The following is a 19,069-nucleotide window of genomic DNA, read 5'->3' on the forward strand; positions in this document are numbered from 1 at the left end:
GTTAGCACCGTCACATGTCGTCCACATGACATCACGACGTTTCCCGTTAACATCGCCACATGACGTCCAGATGACATCACGACGTTTCCCGTTAACACCGTCACGTCGTCCAGATGACATCACGACGTTTCCCGTTAACACCGTCACATGTCGTCTTGATGACATCACTACATTTCCTGTTAGCAGATGACATCACTACATTTCCCGTTAACACTGTCACATGTCGTCCAGATGACATCACGACGTATCCCTTTAACACCGTCACATGTCATCCAGATGACATCACAACGTTTCCCGTTAACACCGTCATGTCGTCCAGATGAAATCACGTATCCCGTTAACACCGTCACGTCGTCCAGATGAAATCACGTTTCCCGTTAACACCGCCACATGTTGTCCAGATGACATCACAACGTTTTCCGTTAACACCGTCACATGTCGTCTTGATGACATCACTACATTTCCTGTTAACAGATGACATCACTACATTTCCCGTTAACACGTCACATGTCGTCCAGATGACATCACGACGTTTCCCGTTAACATCGCCACATGACGTCCAGATGACATCACGACGTTTCCCGTTAACACCGTCACGTCGTCCAGATGACATCACGACGTTTCCCGTTAACATCGCCACATGACGTCCAGATGACATCACGACGTTTCCCGTTAACATCGCCACATGTCGTCCAGATGACATCACAACGTTTTCCGTTAACACGTCACATGTCGTCTCGATGACATCACTACATTTCCCGTTAACAGATGACATCACTACATTTCCCGTTAACACCGTCACATGTCGTCCAGATGACATCACGACGTTTCCCGTTAACATCGCCACATGACGTCCAGATGACATCACGACGTTTCCCGTTAACACCGTCACGTCGTCCAGATGACATCACGACGTTTCCCGTTAACATCGCCACATGACGTCCAGATGACATCACGACGTTTCCCGTTAACATCGCCACATGTCGTCCAGATGACATCACAACGTTTTCCGTTAACACCGTCACATGTCGTCTCGATGACATCACTACATTTCCCGTTAACAGATGACATCACTACATTTCCCGTTAACACCGCCACATGTTGTCCAGATGACATCACAATGTTTTCCGTGAACACCGCCACATGTCGTCCAAATGACATCACGACGTTTTACGTTAACACCGCCACATGTTGTCCAAATGACATCACGACGTCTCACGTTAACACCGTCACGTCGTCCAGATGACATCACAACGTCTCCTGTTAACACCGTCACATGTCGTCCAGATGACATCACGACGTTTCCCGTTAACACCGCCACATGTCGTCCAGATGACATCACAACGTTTTCCGTGAACACCGCCACATGTCGTCCAGATGACATCACGACGTTTCCCGTTAACATCGCCACATGACGTCCAGATGACATCACGACGTTTCCCGTTAACACCGTCACGTCGTCCAGATGACATCACGACGTTTCCCGTTAACATCGCCACATGACGTCCAGATGACATCACGACGTTTCCCGTTAACATCGCCACATGTCGTCCAGATGACATCACAACGTTTTCCGTTAACACCGTCACATGTCGTCTCGATGACATCACTACATTTCCCGTTAACAGATGACATCACTACATTTCCCGTTAACACCGCCACATGTTGTCCAGATGACATCACAATGTTTTCCGTGAACACCGCCACATGTCGTCCAAATGACATCACGACGTTTTACGTTAACACCGCCACATGTTGTCCAAATGACATCACGATGTCTCCCGTTAACACCGTCACGTCGTCCAGATGACATCACAACGTCTCCTGTTAACACCGTCACATGTCGTCCAGATGACATCACGACGTTTCCCGTTAACACTGCCACATGTCGTCCAGATGACATCACAACGTTTTCCGTTAACACTGCCACATGTCGTCCAGATGACATCACGTTTTCCCGTTAACACCGCCACATGTCGTCCAAATGACATCACGACGTCTCCCGTTAACACAGTCACATGTCGTCCAGATGACATCACAATGTCTCCCGTTAACACTGTCACATGTCGTCCAGATGACATCACGACGTATCCCTTTAACACCGTCACATGTCATCCAGATGACATCACAACGTTTCCCGTTAACACCGTCATGTCGTCCAGATGAAATCACGTATCCCGTTAACACCGTCACATGTCGTCCAGATGACATCACAACGTCTCCTGTTAACACCGCCACATGTCGTCCAGATGACATCACAACGTTTTCCGTTAACACCGCCACATGTCGTCCAAATGACATCACGACGTATCCCGTTAACACCGTCACATGTCGTCCAGATGACATCACAATGTCTCCCGTTAACACTGTCATATGTCGTCCAGATGACATCACGACGTTTTCCGTTAACACCGTCACATGTCGTCTTGATGACATCACTACATTTCCTGTTAACAGATGACATCACTACATTTCCCGTTAACACGTCACGTCATCCAGATGACATCACGACGTTTCCCGTTAACATCGCCACATGACGTCCAGATGACATCACGACGTTTCCCGTTAACACCGTCACGTCGTCCAGATGACATCACGACGTTTCCCGTTAACATCGCCACATGACGTCCAGATGACATCACGACGTTTCCCGTTAACATCGCCACATGTCGTCCAGATGACATCACAACGTTTTCCGTTAACACCGTCACATGTCGTCTCGATGACATCACTACATTTCCCGTTAACAGATGACATCACTACATTTCCCGTTAACACCGTCACGTCGTCCAGATGACATCACGACGTTTCCCGTTAACATCGCCACATGACGTCCAGATGACATCACGACGTTTCCCGTTAACACCGTCACGTCGTCCAGATGACATCACGACGTTTCCCGTTAACATCGCCACATGACGTCCAGATGACATCACGACGTTTCCCGTTAACATCGCCACATGTCGTCCAGATGACATCACAACGTTTTCCGTTAACACCGTCACATGTCGTCTCGATGACATCACTACATTTCCCGTTAACAGATGACATCACTACATTTCCCGTTAACACCGCCACATGTTGTCCAGATGACATCACAATGTTTTCCGTGAACACCGCCACATGTCGTCCAAATGACATCACGACGTTTTACGTTAACACCGCCACATGTTGTCCAAATGACATCACGACGTCTCCCGTTAACACCGTCACGTCGTCCAGATGACATCACAACATCTCCTGTTAACACCGTCACATGTCGTCCAGATGACATCACGACGTTTCCCGTTAACACCGCCACGTCGTCCAGATGACATCACAACGTTTTCCGTTAACACTGCCACATGTCGTCCAAATGACATCACGACGTCTCCCGTTAACACCGTCACATGTCGTCCAGATGACATCACAATGTCTCCCGTTAACACTGTCACATGTCGTCCAGATGACATCACGACGTATCCCGTTAACACCGTCACATGTCATCCAGATGACATCACGTTTCCCGTTAACACCGTCATGTCGTCCAGATGAAATCACGTATCCCGTTAACACCGTCACGTCGTCCAGATGAAATCACAACGTTTCCCGTTAACACCGCCACATGTTGTCCAGATGACATCACAACGTTTTCCGTGAACACCGCCACATGTCGTCCAGATGACATCACAACGTTTTCCGTTAACACCGCCACATGTCGTCCAAATGACATCACGACGTTTCCCGTTAACACCGTCATGTCGTCCAGATGAAATCACGTATCCCGTTAACACCGTCACGTCGTCCAGATGACATCACAACGTCTCCTGTTAACACCATCACATGTCGTCCAGATGACATCACAACGTCTCCTGTTAACACCGCCACATGTCGTCCAGATGACATCACAATGTCTCCCGTTAACACTGTCACATGTCGTCCAGATGACATCACGACGTATCCCGTTAACACCGTCACATGTCATCCAGATGACATCACGACGTCTCCCGTTAACACCGTCATGTCGTCCAGATGAAATCACGTATCCCGTTAACACCGTCACGTCGTCCAGATGAAATCACAACGTTTCCCGTTAACACCGCCACATGTTGTCCAGATGACATCACAACGTTTTCCGTTAACACCGTCACATGTCGTCTTGATGACATCACTACATTTCCTGTTAGCAGATGACATCACTACATTTCCCGTTAGCACCGTCACATGTCGTCCAGATGACATCACGACGTTTCCCGTTAACATCGCCACATGACGTCCAGATGACATCACGACGTTTCCCGTTAACACCGTCACGTCGTCCAGATGACATCACGACGTTTCCCGTTAACATCGCCACATGACGTCCAGATGACATCACGACGTTTCCCGTTAACATCGCCACATGTCGTCCAGATGACATCACAACGTTTTCCGTTAACACCGTCACATGTCGTCTCGATGACATCACTACATTTCCCATTAACAGATGACATCACTACATTTCCCGTTAACACCGCCACATGTTGTCCAGATGACATCACAACGTCTCCTGTTAACACCGTCACATGTCGTCCAGATGACATCACGACGTTTCCCGTTAACACCGCCACATGTCGTCCAGATGACATCACAACGTTTTCCGTTAACACTGCCACATGTCGTCCAAATGACATCACGACGTCTCCCGTTAACACCGCCACATGTTGTCCAGATGACATCACAACGTTTTCCGTTAACACCGTCACATGTCGTCTTGATGACATCACTACATTTCCTGTTAACAGATGACATCACTACATTTCCCGTTAACACCGTCACGTCGTCCAGATGACATCACGACGTTTCCCGTTAACATCGCCACATGACGTCCAGATGACATCACGACGTTTCCCGTTAACACCGTCACGTCGTCCAGATGACATCACGACGTTTCCCGTTATCATCGCCACATGACGTCCAGATGACATCACGACATTTCCCGTTAACATCGCCATATGTCGTCCAGATGACATCACAATGTTTTCCGTAAACACCGCCACATGTCGTCCAAATGACATCACGACGTTTTACGTTAACACCGCCACATGTTGTCCAAATGACATCACGACGTCTCCCGTTAACACCGTCACGTCGTCCAGATGACATCACAACGTCTCCTGTTAACACCGTCACATGTCGTCCAGATGACATCACGACGTTTCCCGTTAACACCGCCACATGTCGTCCAGATGACATCACAACGTTTTCCGTTAACACTGCCACATGTCGTCCAAATGACATCACGACGTCTCCCGTTAACACCGTCACATGTCGTCCAGATGACATCACAATGTCTCCCGTTAACACTGTCACATGTCGTCCAGATGACATCACGACGTATCCCGTTAACACCGTCACATGTCATCCAGATGACATCACGTTTCCCGTTAACACCGTCATGTCGTCCAGATGAAATCACGTATCCCGTTAACACCGTCACGTCGTCCAGATGAAATCACAACGTTTCCCGTTAACACCGCCACATGTTGTCCAGATGACATCACAACGTTTTCCGTGAACACCGCCACATGTCGTCCAGATGACATCACAACGTTTTCCGTTAACACCGTCACATGTCGTCCAAATGACATCACGACGTTTCCCGTTAACACCGTCATGTCGTCCAGATGAAATCACGTATCCCGTTAACACCGTCACGTCGTCCAGATGACATCACAACGTCTCCTGTTAACACCATCACATGTCGTCCAGATGACATCACAACGTCTCCTGTTAACACCGCCACATGTCGTCCAGATGACATCACAACGTTTTCCGTTAACACTGCCACATGTCGTCCAGATGACATCACAATGTCTCCCGTTAACACTGTCACATGTCGTCCAGATGACATCACGACGTCTCCCGTTAACACCGTCACATGTCGTCCAGATGACATCACAATGTCTCCCGTTAACACTGTCACATGTCGTCCAGATGACATCACGACGTATCCCGTTAACACCGTCACATGTCATCCAGATGACATCACAACGTTTCCCGTTAACACCGTCATGTCGTCCAGATGAAATCACGTATCCCGTTAACACCGTCACGTCGTCCAGATGACATCACAACGTCTCCTGTTAACACCGTCACATGTCGTCCAGATGACATCACAACGTCTCCTGTTAACACCGCCACATGTCGTCCAGATGACATCACAACGTTTTCCGTTAACACCGCCACATGTCGTCCAAATGACATCACGACGTCTCCCGTTAACACCGTCACATGTCGTCCAGATGACATCACAATGTCTCCCGTTAACACTGTCACATGTCGTCCAGATGACATCACGACGTATCCCTTTAACACCGTCACGTCATCCAGATGACATCACAACGTTTCCCGTTAACACCGTCATGTCGTCCAGATGAAATCACGTATCCCGTTAACACCGTCACGTCGTCCAGATGACATCACAACGTCTCCTGTTAACACCGTCACATGTCGTCCAGATGACATCACGACGTTTCCCGTTAACACCGCCACATGTCGTCCAGATGACATCACAACGTTTTCCGTTAACACTGCCACATGTCGTCCAAATGACATCACGACGTCTCCCGTTAACACCGTCACATGTCGTCCAGATGACATCACAATGTCTCCCGTTAACACTGTCACATGTCGTCCAGATGACATCACGACGTATCCCGTTAACACCGTCACATGTCATCCAGATGACAACACGTTTCCCGTTAACACCGTCATGTCGTCCAGATTAAATCACGTATCCCGTTAACACCGTCACGTCGTCCAGATGAAATCACAACGTTTCCCGTTAACACCGCCACATGTTGTCCAGATGACATCACAACGTTTTCCGTTAACACCGTCACATGTCGTCTTGATGACATCACTACATTTCCTGTTAGCAGATGACATCACTACATTTCCCGTTAGCACCGTCACATGTCGTCCAGATGACATCACGACGTTTCCCGTTAACATCGCCACATGACGTCCAGATGACATCACGACGTTTCCCGTTAACACCGTCACGTCGTCCAGATGACATCACGACGTTTCCCGTTAACATCGCCACATGACGTCCAGATGACATCACGACGTTTCCCGTTAACATCGCCACATGTCGTCCAGATGACATCACAACGTTTTCCGTTAACACCGTCACATGTCGTCTCGATGACATCACTACATTTCCCATTAACAGATGACATCACTACATTTCCCGTTAACACCGCCACATGTTGTCCAGATGACATCCCAACGTCTCCTGTTAACACCGTCACGTCGTCCAGATGACATCACGACGTTTCCCGTTAACACCGCCACATGTTGTCCAGATGACATCACAACGTTTTCCGTTAACACCGTCACATGTCGTCTTGATGACATCACTACATTTCCTGTTAACAGATGACATCACTACATTTCCCGTTAACACCGTCACGTCGTCCAGATGACATCACGACGTTTCCCGTTAACATCGCCACATGACGTCCAGATGACATCACGACGTTTCCCGTTAACACCGTCACGTCGTCCAGATGACATCACGACGTTTCCCGTTATCATCGCCACATGACGTCCAGATGACATCACGACATTTCCCGTTAACATCGCCATATGTCGTCCAGATGACATCACAATGTTTTCCGTAAACACCGCCACATGTCGTCCAAATGACATCACGACGTTTTACGTTAACACCGCCACATGTTGTCCAAATGACATCACGACGTCTCCCGTTAACACCGTCACGTCGTCCAGATGACATCACAACGTCTCCTGTTAACACCGTCACATGTCGTCCAGATGACATCACGACGTTTCCCGTTAACACCGCCACATGTCGTCCAGATGACATCACAACGTTTTCCGTTAACACTGCCACATGTCGTCCAAATGACATCACGACGTCTCCCGTTAACACCGTCACATGTCGTCCAGATGACATCACAATGTCTCCCGTTAACACTGTCACATGTCGTCCAGATGACATCACGACGTATCCCGTTAACACCGTCACATGTCATCCAGATGACATCACGTTTCCCGTTAACATCGCCATATGTCGTCCAGATGACATCACAATGTTTTCCGTAAACACCGCCACATGTCGTCCAAATGACATCACGACGTTTTACGTTAACACCGCCACATGTTGTCCAAATGACATCACGACGTCTCCCGTTAACACCGTCACGTCGTCCAGATGACATCACAACGTCTCCTGTTAACACCGTCACATGTCGTCCAGATGACATCACGACGTTTCCCGTTAACACCGCCACATGTCGTCCAGATGACATCACAACGTTTTCCGTTAACACTGCCACATGTCGTCCAAATGACATCACGTCTCCCGTTAACACCGTCACATGTCGTCCAGATGACATCACAATGTCTCCCGTTAACACTGTCACATGTCGTCCAGATGACATCACGACGTATCCCGTTAACACCGTCACATGTCATCCAGATGACATCACGTTTCCCGTTAACACCGTCATGTCGTCCAGATGAAATCACGTATCCCGTTAACACCGTCACGTCGTCCAGATGAAATCACAACGTTTCCCGTTAACACCGCCACATGTTGTCCAGATGACATCACAACGTTTTCCGTGAACACCGCCACATGTCGTCCAGATGACATCACAACGTTTTCCGTTAACACCGTCACATGTCGTCCAAATGACATCACGACGTTTCCCGTTAACACCGTCATGTCGTCCAGATGAAATCACGTATCCCGTTAACACCGTCACGTCGTCCAGATGACATCACAACGTCTCCTGTTAACACCATCACATGTCGTCCAGATGACATCACAACGTCTCCTGTTAACACCGCCACATGTCGTCCAGATGACATCACAACGTTTTCCGTTAACACTGCCACATGTCGTCCAGATGACATCACAATGTCTCCCGTTAACACTGTCACATGTCGTCCAGATGACATCACGACGTCTCCCGTTAACACCGTCACATGTCGTCCAGATGACATCACAATGTCTCCCGTTAACACTGTCACATGTCGTCCAGATGACATCACGACGTATCCCGTTAACACCGTCACATGTCATCCAGATGACATCACAACGTTTCCCGTTAACACCGTCATGTCGTCCAGATGAAATCACGTATCCCGTTAACACCGTCACGTCGTCCAGATGACATCACAACGTCTCCTGTTAACACCGTCACATGTCGTCCAGATGACATCACAACGTCTCCTGTTAACACCGCCACATGTCGTCCAGATGACATCACAACGTTTTCCGTTAACACCGCCACATGTCGTCCAAATGACATCACGACGTCTCCCGTTAACACCGTCACATGTCGTCCAGATGACATCACAATGTCTCCCGTTAACACTGTCACATGTCGTCCAGATGACATCACGACGTATCCCTTTAACACCGTCACGTCATCCAGATGACATCACAACGTTTCCCGTTAACACCGTCATGTCGTCCAGATGAAATCACGTATCCCGTTAACACCGTCACGTCGTCCAGATGACATCACAACGTCTCCTGTTAACACCGTCACATGTCGTCCAGATGACATCACGACGTTTCCCGTTAACACCGCCACATGTCGTCCAGATGACATCACAACGTTTTCCGTTAACACTGCCACATGTCGTCCAAATGACATCACGACGTCTCCCGTTAACACCGTCACATGTCGTCCAGATGACATCACAATGTCTCCCGTTAACACTGTCACATGTCGTCCAGATGACATCACGACGTATCCCGTTAACACCGTCACATGTCATCCAGATGACATCACGTTTCCCGTTAACACCGTCATGTCGTCCAGATTAAATCACGTATCCCGTTAACACCGTCACGTCGTCCAGATGAAATCACAACGTTTCCCGTTAACACCGCCACATGTTGTCCAGATGACATCACAACGTTTTCCGTTAACACCGTCACATGTCGTCTTGATGACATCACTACATTTCCTGTTAGCAGATGACATCACTACATTTCCCGTTAGCACCGTCACATGTCGTCCAGATGACATCACGACGTTTCCCGTTAACATCGCCACATGACGTCCAGATGACATCACGACGTTTCCCGTTAACACCGTCACGTCGTCCAGATGACATCACGACGTTTCCCGTTAACATCGCCACATGACGTCCAGATGACATCACGACGTTTCCCGTTAACATCGCCACATGTCGTCCAGATGACATCACAACGTTTTCCGTTAACACCGTCACATGTCGTCTCGATGACATCACTACATTTCCCATTAACAGATGACATCACTACATTTCCCGTTAACACCGCCACATGTTGTCCAGATGACATCCCAACGTCTCCTGTTAACACCGTCACGTCGTCCAGATGACATCACGACGTTTCCCGTTAACACCGCCACATGTTGTCCAGATGACATCACAACGTTTTCCGTTAACACCGTCACATGTCGTCTTGATGACATCACTACATTTCCTGTTAACAGATGACATCACTACATTTCCCGTTAACACCGTCACGTCGTCCAGATGACATCACGACGTTTCCCGTTAACATCGCCACATGACGTCCAGATGACATCACGACGTTTCCCGTTAACACCGTCACGTCGTCCAGATGACATCACGACGTTTCCCGTTATCATCGCCACATGACGTCCAGATGACATCACGACATTTCCCGTTAACATCGCCATATGTCGTCCAGATGACATCACAATGTTTTCCGTAAACACCGCCACATGTCGTCCAAATGACATCACGACGTTTTACGTTAACACCGCCACATGTTGTCCAAATGACATCACGACGTCTCCCGTTAACACCGTCACGTCGTCCAGATGACATCACAACGTCTCCTGTTAACACCGTCACATGTCGTCCAGATGACATCACGACGTTTCCCGTTAACACCGCCACATGTCGTCCAGATGACATCACAACGTTTTCCGTTAACACTGCCACATGTCGTCCAAATGACATCACGACGTCTCCCGTTAACACCGTCACATGTCGTCCAGATGACATCACAATGTCTCCCGTTAACACTGTCACATGTCGTCCAGATGACATCACGACGTATCCCGTTAACACCGTCACATGTCATCCAGATGACATCACGTTTCCCGTTAACACCGTCATGTCGTCCAGATGAAATCACGTATCCCGTTAACACCGTCACGTCGTCCAGATGAAATCACAACGTTTCCCGTTAACACCGCCACATGTTGTCCAGATGACATCACAACGTTTTCCGTGAACACCGCCACATGTCGTCCAGATGACATCACAACGTTTTCCGTTAACACCGTCACATGTCGTCCAAATGACATCACGACGTTTCCCGTTAACACCGTCATGTCGTCCAGATGAAATCACGTATCCCGTTAACACCGTCACGTCGTCCAGATGACATCACAACGTCTCCTGTTAACACCATCACATGTCGTCCAGATGACATCACAACGTCTCCTGTTAACACCGCCACATGTCGTCCAGATGACATCACAACGTTTTCCGTTAACACTGCCACATGTCGTCCAGATGACATCACAATGTCTCCCGTTAACACTGTCACATGTCGTCCAGATGACATCACGTCTCCCGTTAACACCGTCACATGTCGTCCAGATGACATCACAATGTCTCCCGTTAACACTGTCACATGTCGTCCAGATGACATCACGACGTATCCCTTTAACACCGTCACGTCATCCAGATGACATCACAACGTTTCCCGTTAACACCGTCATGTCGTCCAGATGAAATCACGTATCCCGTTAACACCGTCACGTCGTCCAGATGACATCACAACGTCTCCTGTTAACACCGTCACATGTCGTCCAGATGACATCACGACGTTTCCCGTTAACACCGCCACATGTCGTCCAGATGACATCACAACGTTTTCCGTTAACACTGCCACATGTCGTCCAAATGACATCACGACGTCTCCCGTTAACACCGTCACATGTCGTCCAGATGACATCACAATGTCTCCCGTTAACACTGTCACATGTCGTCCAGATGACATCACGACGTATCCCGTTAACACCGTCACATGTCATCCAGATGACATCACGTTTCCCGTTAACACCGTCATGTCGTCCAGATGAAATCACGTATCCCGTTAACACCGTCACGTCGTCCAGATGAAATCACAACGTTTCCCGTTAACACCGCCACATGTTGTCCAGATGACATCACAACGTTTTCCGTGAACACCGCCACATGTCGTCCAGATGACATCACAACGTTTTCCGTTAACACCGCCACATGTCGTCCAAATGACATCACGACGTTTCCCGTTAACACCGTCATGTCGTCCAGATGAAATCACGTATCCCGTTAACACCGTCACGTCGTCCAGATGACATCACAACGTCTCCTGTTAACACCATCACATGTCGTCAAGATGACATCACAACGTCTCCTGTTAACACCGCCACATGTCGTCCAGATGACATCACAATGTCTCCCGTTAACACTGCCACATGTCGTCCAGATGACATCACAACGTCTCCCGTTAACACTGTCACATGTCGTCCAGATGACATCACGACGTCTCCCGTTAACACCGTCACATGTCGTCCAGATGACATCACAATGTCTCCCGTTAACACTGTCACATGTCGTCCAGATGACATCACGACGTATCCCGTTAACACCGTCACATGTCATCCAGATGACATCACAACGTTTCCCGTTAACACCGTCATGTCGTCCAGATGAAATCACGTATCCCGTTAACACCGTCACGTCGTCCAGATGACATCACAACGTCTCCTGTTAACACCGTCACATGTCGTCCAGATGACATCACAACGTCTCCTGTTAACACCGCCACATGTCGTCCAGATGACATCACAACGTTTTCCGTTAACACCGCCACATGTCGTCCAAATGACATCACGACGTCTCCCGTTAACACCGTCACATGTCGTCCAGATGACATCACAATGTCTCCCGTTAACACTGTCACATGTCGTCCAGATGACATCACGACGTATCCCTTTAACACCGTCACGTCATCCAGATGACATCACAACGTTTCCCGTTAACACCGTCATGTCGTCCAGATGAAATCACGTATCCCGTTAACACCGTCACGTCGTCCAGATGAAATCACAACGTTTCCCGTTAACACCGCCACATGTTGTCCAGATGACATCACAACGTTTTCCGTTAACACCGTCACATGTCGTCTTGATGACATCACTACATTTCCTGTTAACAGATGACATCACTACATTTCCCGTTAACACCGTCACATGTCGTCCAGATGACATCACGACGTTTCCCGTTAACATCGCCACATGACGTCCAGATGACATCACGACGTTTCCCGTTAACACCGTCACGTCGTCCAGATGACATCACGACGTTTCCCGTTAACATCGCCACATGACGTCCAGATGACATCACGACGTTTCCCGTTAACATCGCCACATGTCGTCCAGATGACATCACAACGTTTTCCGTTAACACCGTCACATGTCGTCTCGATGACATCACTACATTTCCCATTAACAGATGACATCACTACATTTCCCGTTAACACCGTCACGTCGTCCAGATGACATCACGACGTTTCCCGTTAACATCGCCACATGACGTCCAGATGACATCACGACGTTTCCCGTTAACACCGTCACGTCGTCCAGATGACATCACGACGTTTCCCGTTATCATCGCCACATGACGTCCAGATGACATCACGACATTTCCCGTTAACATCGCCATATGTCGTCCAGATGACATCACAATGTTTTCCGTGAACACCGCCACATGTCGTCCAAATGACATCACGACGTTTTACGTTAACACCGCCACATGTTGTCCAAATGACATCACGACGTCTCCCGTTAACACCGTCACGTCGTCCAGATGACATCACAACGTCTCCTGTTAACACCGTCACATGTCGTCCAGATGACATCACGACGTTTCCCGTTAACACCGCCACATGTCGTCCAGATGACATCACAACGTTTTCCGTTAACACTGCCACATGTCGTCCAAATGACATCACGACGTCTCCCGTTAACACCGTCACATGTTGTCCAGATGACATCACAATGTCTCCCGTTAACACTGTCACATGTCGTCCAGATGACATCACGACGTATCCCGTTAACACCGTCACATGTCATCCAGATGACATCACGTTTCCCATTAACACCGTCATGTCGTCCAGATGAAATCACGTATCCCGTTAACACCGTCACGTCGTCCAGATGACATCACAACGTTTTCCGTTAACACTGCCACATGTCGTCCAGATGACATCACGACGTCTCCCGTTAACACCGTCACATGTCGTCCAGATGACATCACAATGTCTCCCGTTAACACTGTCACATGTCGTCCAGATGATATCACGACGTATCCCGTTAACACCGTCACGTCATCCAGATGACATCACAACGTTTCCCGTTAACACCGTCATGTCGTCCAGATGAAATCACGTATCCCGTTAACACCGTCACGTCGTCCAGATGACATCACAACGTCTCCTGTTAACACCGTCACATGTCGTCCAGATGACATCACAACGTCTCCTGTTAACACCGCCACATGTCGTCCAGATGACATCACAACGTTTTCCGTTAACACCGCCACATGTCGTCCAAATGACATCACGACGTCTCCCGTTAACACCGTCAAATGTCGTCCAGATGACATCACAATGTCTCCCGTTAACACTGTCACATGTCGTCCAGATGACATCACGACGTATCCCTTTAACACCGTCACGTCATCCAGATGACATCACAACGTTTCCCGTTAACACCGTCATGTCGTCCAGATGACATCACGTATCCCGTTAACACCGTCACGTCGTCCAGATGAAATCACAACGTTTCCCGTTAACACCGCCACATGTTGTCCAGATGACATCACAACGTTTTCCGTTAACACCGTCACATGTCGTCTTGATGACATCACTACATTTCCTGTTAACAGATGACATCACTACATTTCCCGTTAACACCGTCACATGTCGTCCAGATGACATCACGACGTTTCCCGTTAACACCGTCACGTCGTCCAGATGACATCACGACGTTTCCCGTTAACATCGCCACATGACGTCCAGATGACATCACGACGTTTCCCGTTAACATCGCCACATGTCGTCCAGATGACATCACAACGTTTTCCGTTAACACCGTCACATGTCGTCTCGATGACATCCCAACGTCTCCTGTTAACACCGTCACGTCGTCCAGATGACATCACGACGTTTCCCGTTAACACCGCCACATGTTGTCCAGATGACATCACAACGTTTTCCGTTAACACCGTCACATGTCGTCTTGATGACATCACTACATTTCCTGTTAACAGATGACATCACTACATTTCCCGTTAACACCGTCACGTCGTCCAGATGACATCACGACGTTTCCCGTTAACATCGCCACATGACGTCCAGATGACATCACGACGTTTCCCGTTAACACCGTCACGTCGTCCAGATGACATCACGACGTTTCCCGTTATCATCGCCACATGACGTCCAGATGACATCACGACATTTCCCGTTAACATCGCCATATGTCGTCCAGATGACATCACAACGTTTTCCGTTAACACCGTCACATGTCGTCTCGATGACATCACTACATTTCCCGTTAACAGATGACATCACTACATTTCCCGTTAACACCGCCACATGTTGTCCAGATGACATCACAACGTCTCCTGTTAACACCGCCACGTCGTCCAGATGACATCACAACGTTTCCCGTTAACACCGCCACATGTCGTCCAGATGACATCACAACGTCTGCTGTTAACACCGCCACATGTCGTCCAGATGACATCACAACGTTTTCCGTTAACACCGCCACATGTCGTCCAAATGACATCACGACGTCTCCCGTTAACACCGCCACATGTCGTCCAAATGACATCACGACGTCTCCCGTTAACACATGTCACATGTCGTCCAGATGACATCACAACGTCTCCTGTTAACACCGTCACATGTCGTCCAGATGACATCACAATGTCTCCCGTTAACACCGTCACATGTCATCCAGATGACATCACGTTTCCCGTTAACACCGTCATGTCGTCCAGATGAAATCACGTATCCCGTTAACACCGTCACGTCGTCCAGATGAAATCACAACGTTTCCCGTTAACACCGCCACATGTCGTCCAGATGACATCACAACGTTTTCCGTTAACACCGTCACGTCGTCTTGATGATATTACTACATTTCCCGTTAACAGATGACATCACTACATTTCCCGTAAACACCGTCACGTCGTCCAGATGACATCACGTTTCCCGTTAACATCGCCACATGACGTCCAGATGACATCACGACGTTTCCCGTTAACATCGCCACATGTCGTCCAGATGACATCACAACGTTTTCCGTTAACACCGTCACATGTCGTCTCGATGACATCACTACATTTCCCATTAACAGATGACATCACTACATTTCCCGTTAACACCGCCACATGTTGTCCAGATGACATCCCAACGTCTCCTGTTAACACCGTCACGTCGTCCAGATGACATCACGACGTTTCCCGTTAACACCGCCACATGTTGTCCAGATGACATCACAACGTTTTCCGTTAACACCGTCACATGTCGTCTTGATGACATCACTACATTTCCTTTTAACAGATGACATCACTACATTTCCCGTTAACACCGTCACGTCGTCCAGATGACATCACGACGTTTCCCGTTAACATCGCCACATGACGTCCAGATGACATCACGACGTTTCCCGTTAACACCGTCACGTCGTCCAGATGACATCACGACGTTTCCCGTTATCATCGCCACATGACGTCCAGATGACATCACGACATTTCCCGTTAACATCGCCATATGTCGTCCAGATGACATCACAACGTTTTCCGTTAACACCGTCACATGTCGTCTCGATGACATCACTACATTTCCCGTTAACAGATGACATCACTACATTTCCCGTTAACACCGCCACATGTTGTCCAGATGACATCACAACGTCTCCTGTTAACACCGCCACGTCGTCCAGATGACATCACAACGTTTCCCGTTAACACCGCCACATGTCGTCCAGATGACATCACAACGTCTGCTGTTAACACCGCCACATGTCGTCCAGATGACATCACAACGTTTTCCGTTAACACCGCCACATGTCGTCCAAATGACATCACGACGTCTCCCGTTAACACCGCCACATGTCGTCCAAATGACATCACGACGTCTCCCGTTAACACATGTCACATGTCGTCCAGATGACATCACAACGTCTCCTGTTAACACCGTCACATGTCGTCCAGATGACATCACAATGTCTCCCGTTAACACCGTCACATGTCATCCAGATGACATCACGTTTCCCGTTAACACCGTCATGTCGTCCAGATGAAATCACGTATCCCGTTAACACCGTCACGTCGTCCAGATGAAATCACAACGTTTCCCGTTAACACCGCCACATGTTGTCCAGATGACATCACAACGTTTTCCGTTAACACCGTCACGTCGTCTTGATGATATTACTACATTTCCCGTTAACAGATGACATCACTACATTTCCCGTAAACACCGTCACGTCGTCCAGATGACATCACAACGTTTCCCGTTAACATCGCCACATGACGTCCAGATGACATCACGACGTCTCCTGTTAACACCGTCACATGTCGTCCAGATGACATCACAATGTCTCCCTTTAACACTGTCACATGTCGTCCAGATGACATCACGACGTATCCCGTTAACACCGTCACGTCATCCAGATGACATCACGTTTCCCGTTAACACCGTCATGTCGTCCAGATGAAATCACGTATCCCGTTAACACGTCACATCGTCCAGATGAAATCACAACGTTTCCCGTTAACACCGCCACATGTCGTCCAGATGACATCACAACGTTTTCCGTTAACACCGTCACGTCGTCTTGATGATATTACTACATTTCCCGTTAACAGATGACATCACTACATTTCCCGTAAACACCGTCACGTCGTCCAGATGACATCACGTTTCCCGTTAACATCGCCACATGACGTCCAGATGACATCACGACGTTTCCCGTTAACACCGTCACGTCGTCCAGATGACATCACGACGTTTCCCGTTAACATCACCACATGTCGTCCAGATGACATCACGTTTTCCGTTAACACCGTCACATGTCGTCTCGATGACATCACTACATTTCCCGTTAACAGATGACATCACCACATTTCCCGTTAACACCGCCACATGTTGTCCAGATGACATCACAACGTTTCCCGTTAACACCGCCACATGTCGTCCAGATGACATCACGTTTCCCGTTAACACCGCCACATGTCGTCCAGATGACCTGGTCCAGGTCCAGGTCCAGGTACTGGACCAGGTCCAGGTCCAGATTCAGGCCCTGGTCCAGGTCCAGGCTCACGTCCAGGTCCAGGTTCCCGTCCCGGTCCCAGTCCAGGTCCAGGTCCAGGTCCAAGTCCTGAACCAGGTCCAGGTCCAGGTTCAGGTCCAGGTCTTTCAGTATAACCTTATCTTACTTTCTATCCTGCTGAACAGAGTTTTATCGCCTTCTGCTGTCTGTCCTGCAGGTTGGTTTTATGGGTTTCTTTATTTAAGCTGCAGTCTTTGATATTCAGCCAGGTTATGATTGGAGGATCTTCTCCTCTCAGAAAATCTGCTTCTTTTTCTTTCATCAGACCTTTCGGGATTGATTCTTCCATGTTGTGTTTGTGTGCAGTTGGAGGAGGAGCTGCTGGGTCTGCAGAAGAAGCTCAAAGGAGTGGAAGATGAGCTGGACAAATACTCGGAGTCCCTGAAGGATGCCCAGGAGAAGCTGGAGCAGGCGGAGAAGAAGGCCACAGATGTGAGTTAAACCTTGGAGATGTTTGATGCCACAGCTCAAAATGTTCCCTTCAAGTGTAGAAAAACGTTTCGGAGATTTTTAACTGACAGGAACAGACGGTAAAAATGCTGCAACATTTATGTCTGGAAGTTGAACACATAAAGACAAATTTATGTAAATTATTACATTATTAAATCGATACAAATGTTTAAATACAAAAACATTATTAT

At 48.5% G+C, this 19,069-nt stretch overlaps 1 protein-coding gene across 1 annotated transcript in view; it reads left to right on the forward strand.

Moving 5' to 3' along the window:
* tpm2 (tropomyosin 2 (beta)) overlaps positions 1–19,069 on the forward strand; it is a 43,101-nt gene that overhangs the window by 19,803 nt on the left and 4,229 nt on the right. Inside the window, exon 2 of the mRNA XM_079256422.1 lies at positions 18,735–18,860. Coding sequence (XP_079112548.1) covers positions 18,735–18,860 — 126 coding nt within the window. The remainder of the gene's footprint in view (positions 1–18,734; positions 18,861–19,069) is intronic.

The sequence above is a fragment of the Telmatherina bonti genome (assembly GCF_933228915.1).
Source record: "Telmatherina bonti genome assembly, chromosome: 17".
Classification (NCBI taxonomy): Eukaryota; Metazoa; Chordata; class Actinopteri; order Atheriniformes; family Telmatherinidae; genus Telmatherina; species Telmatherina bonti.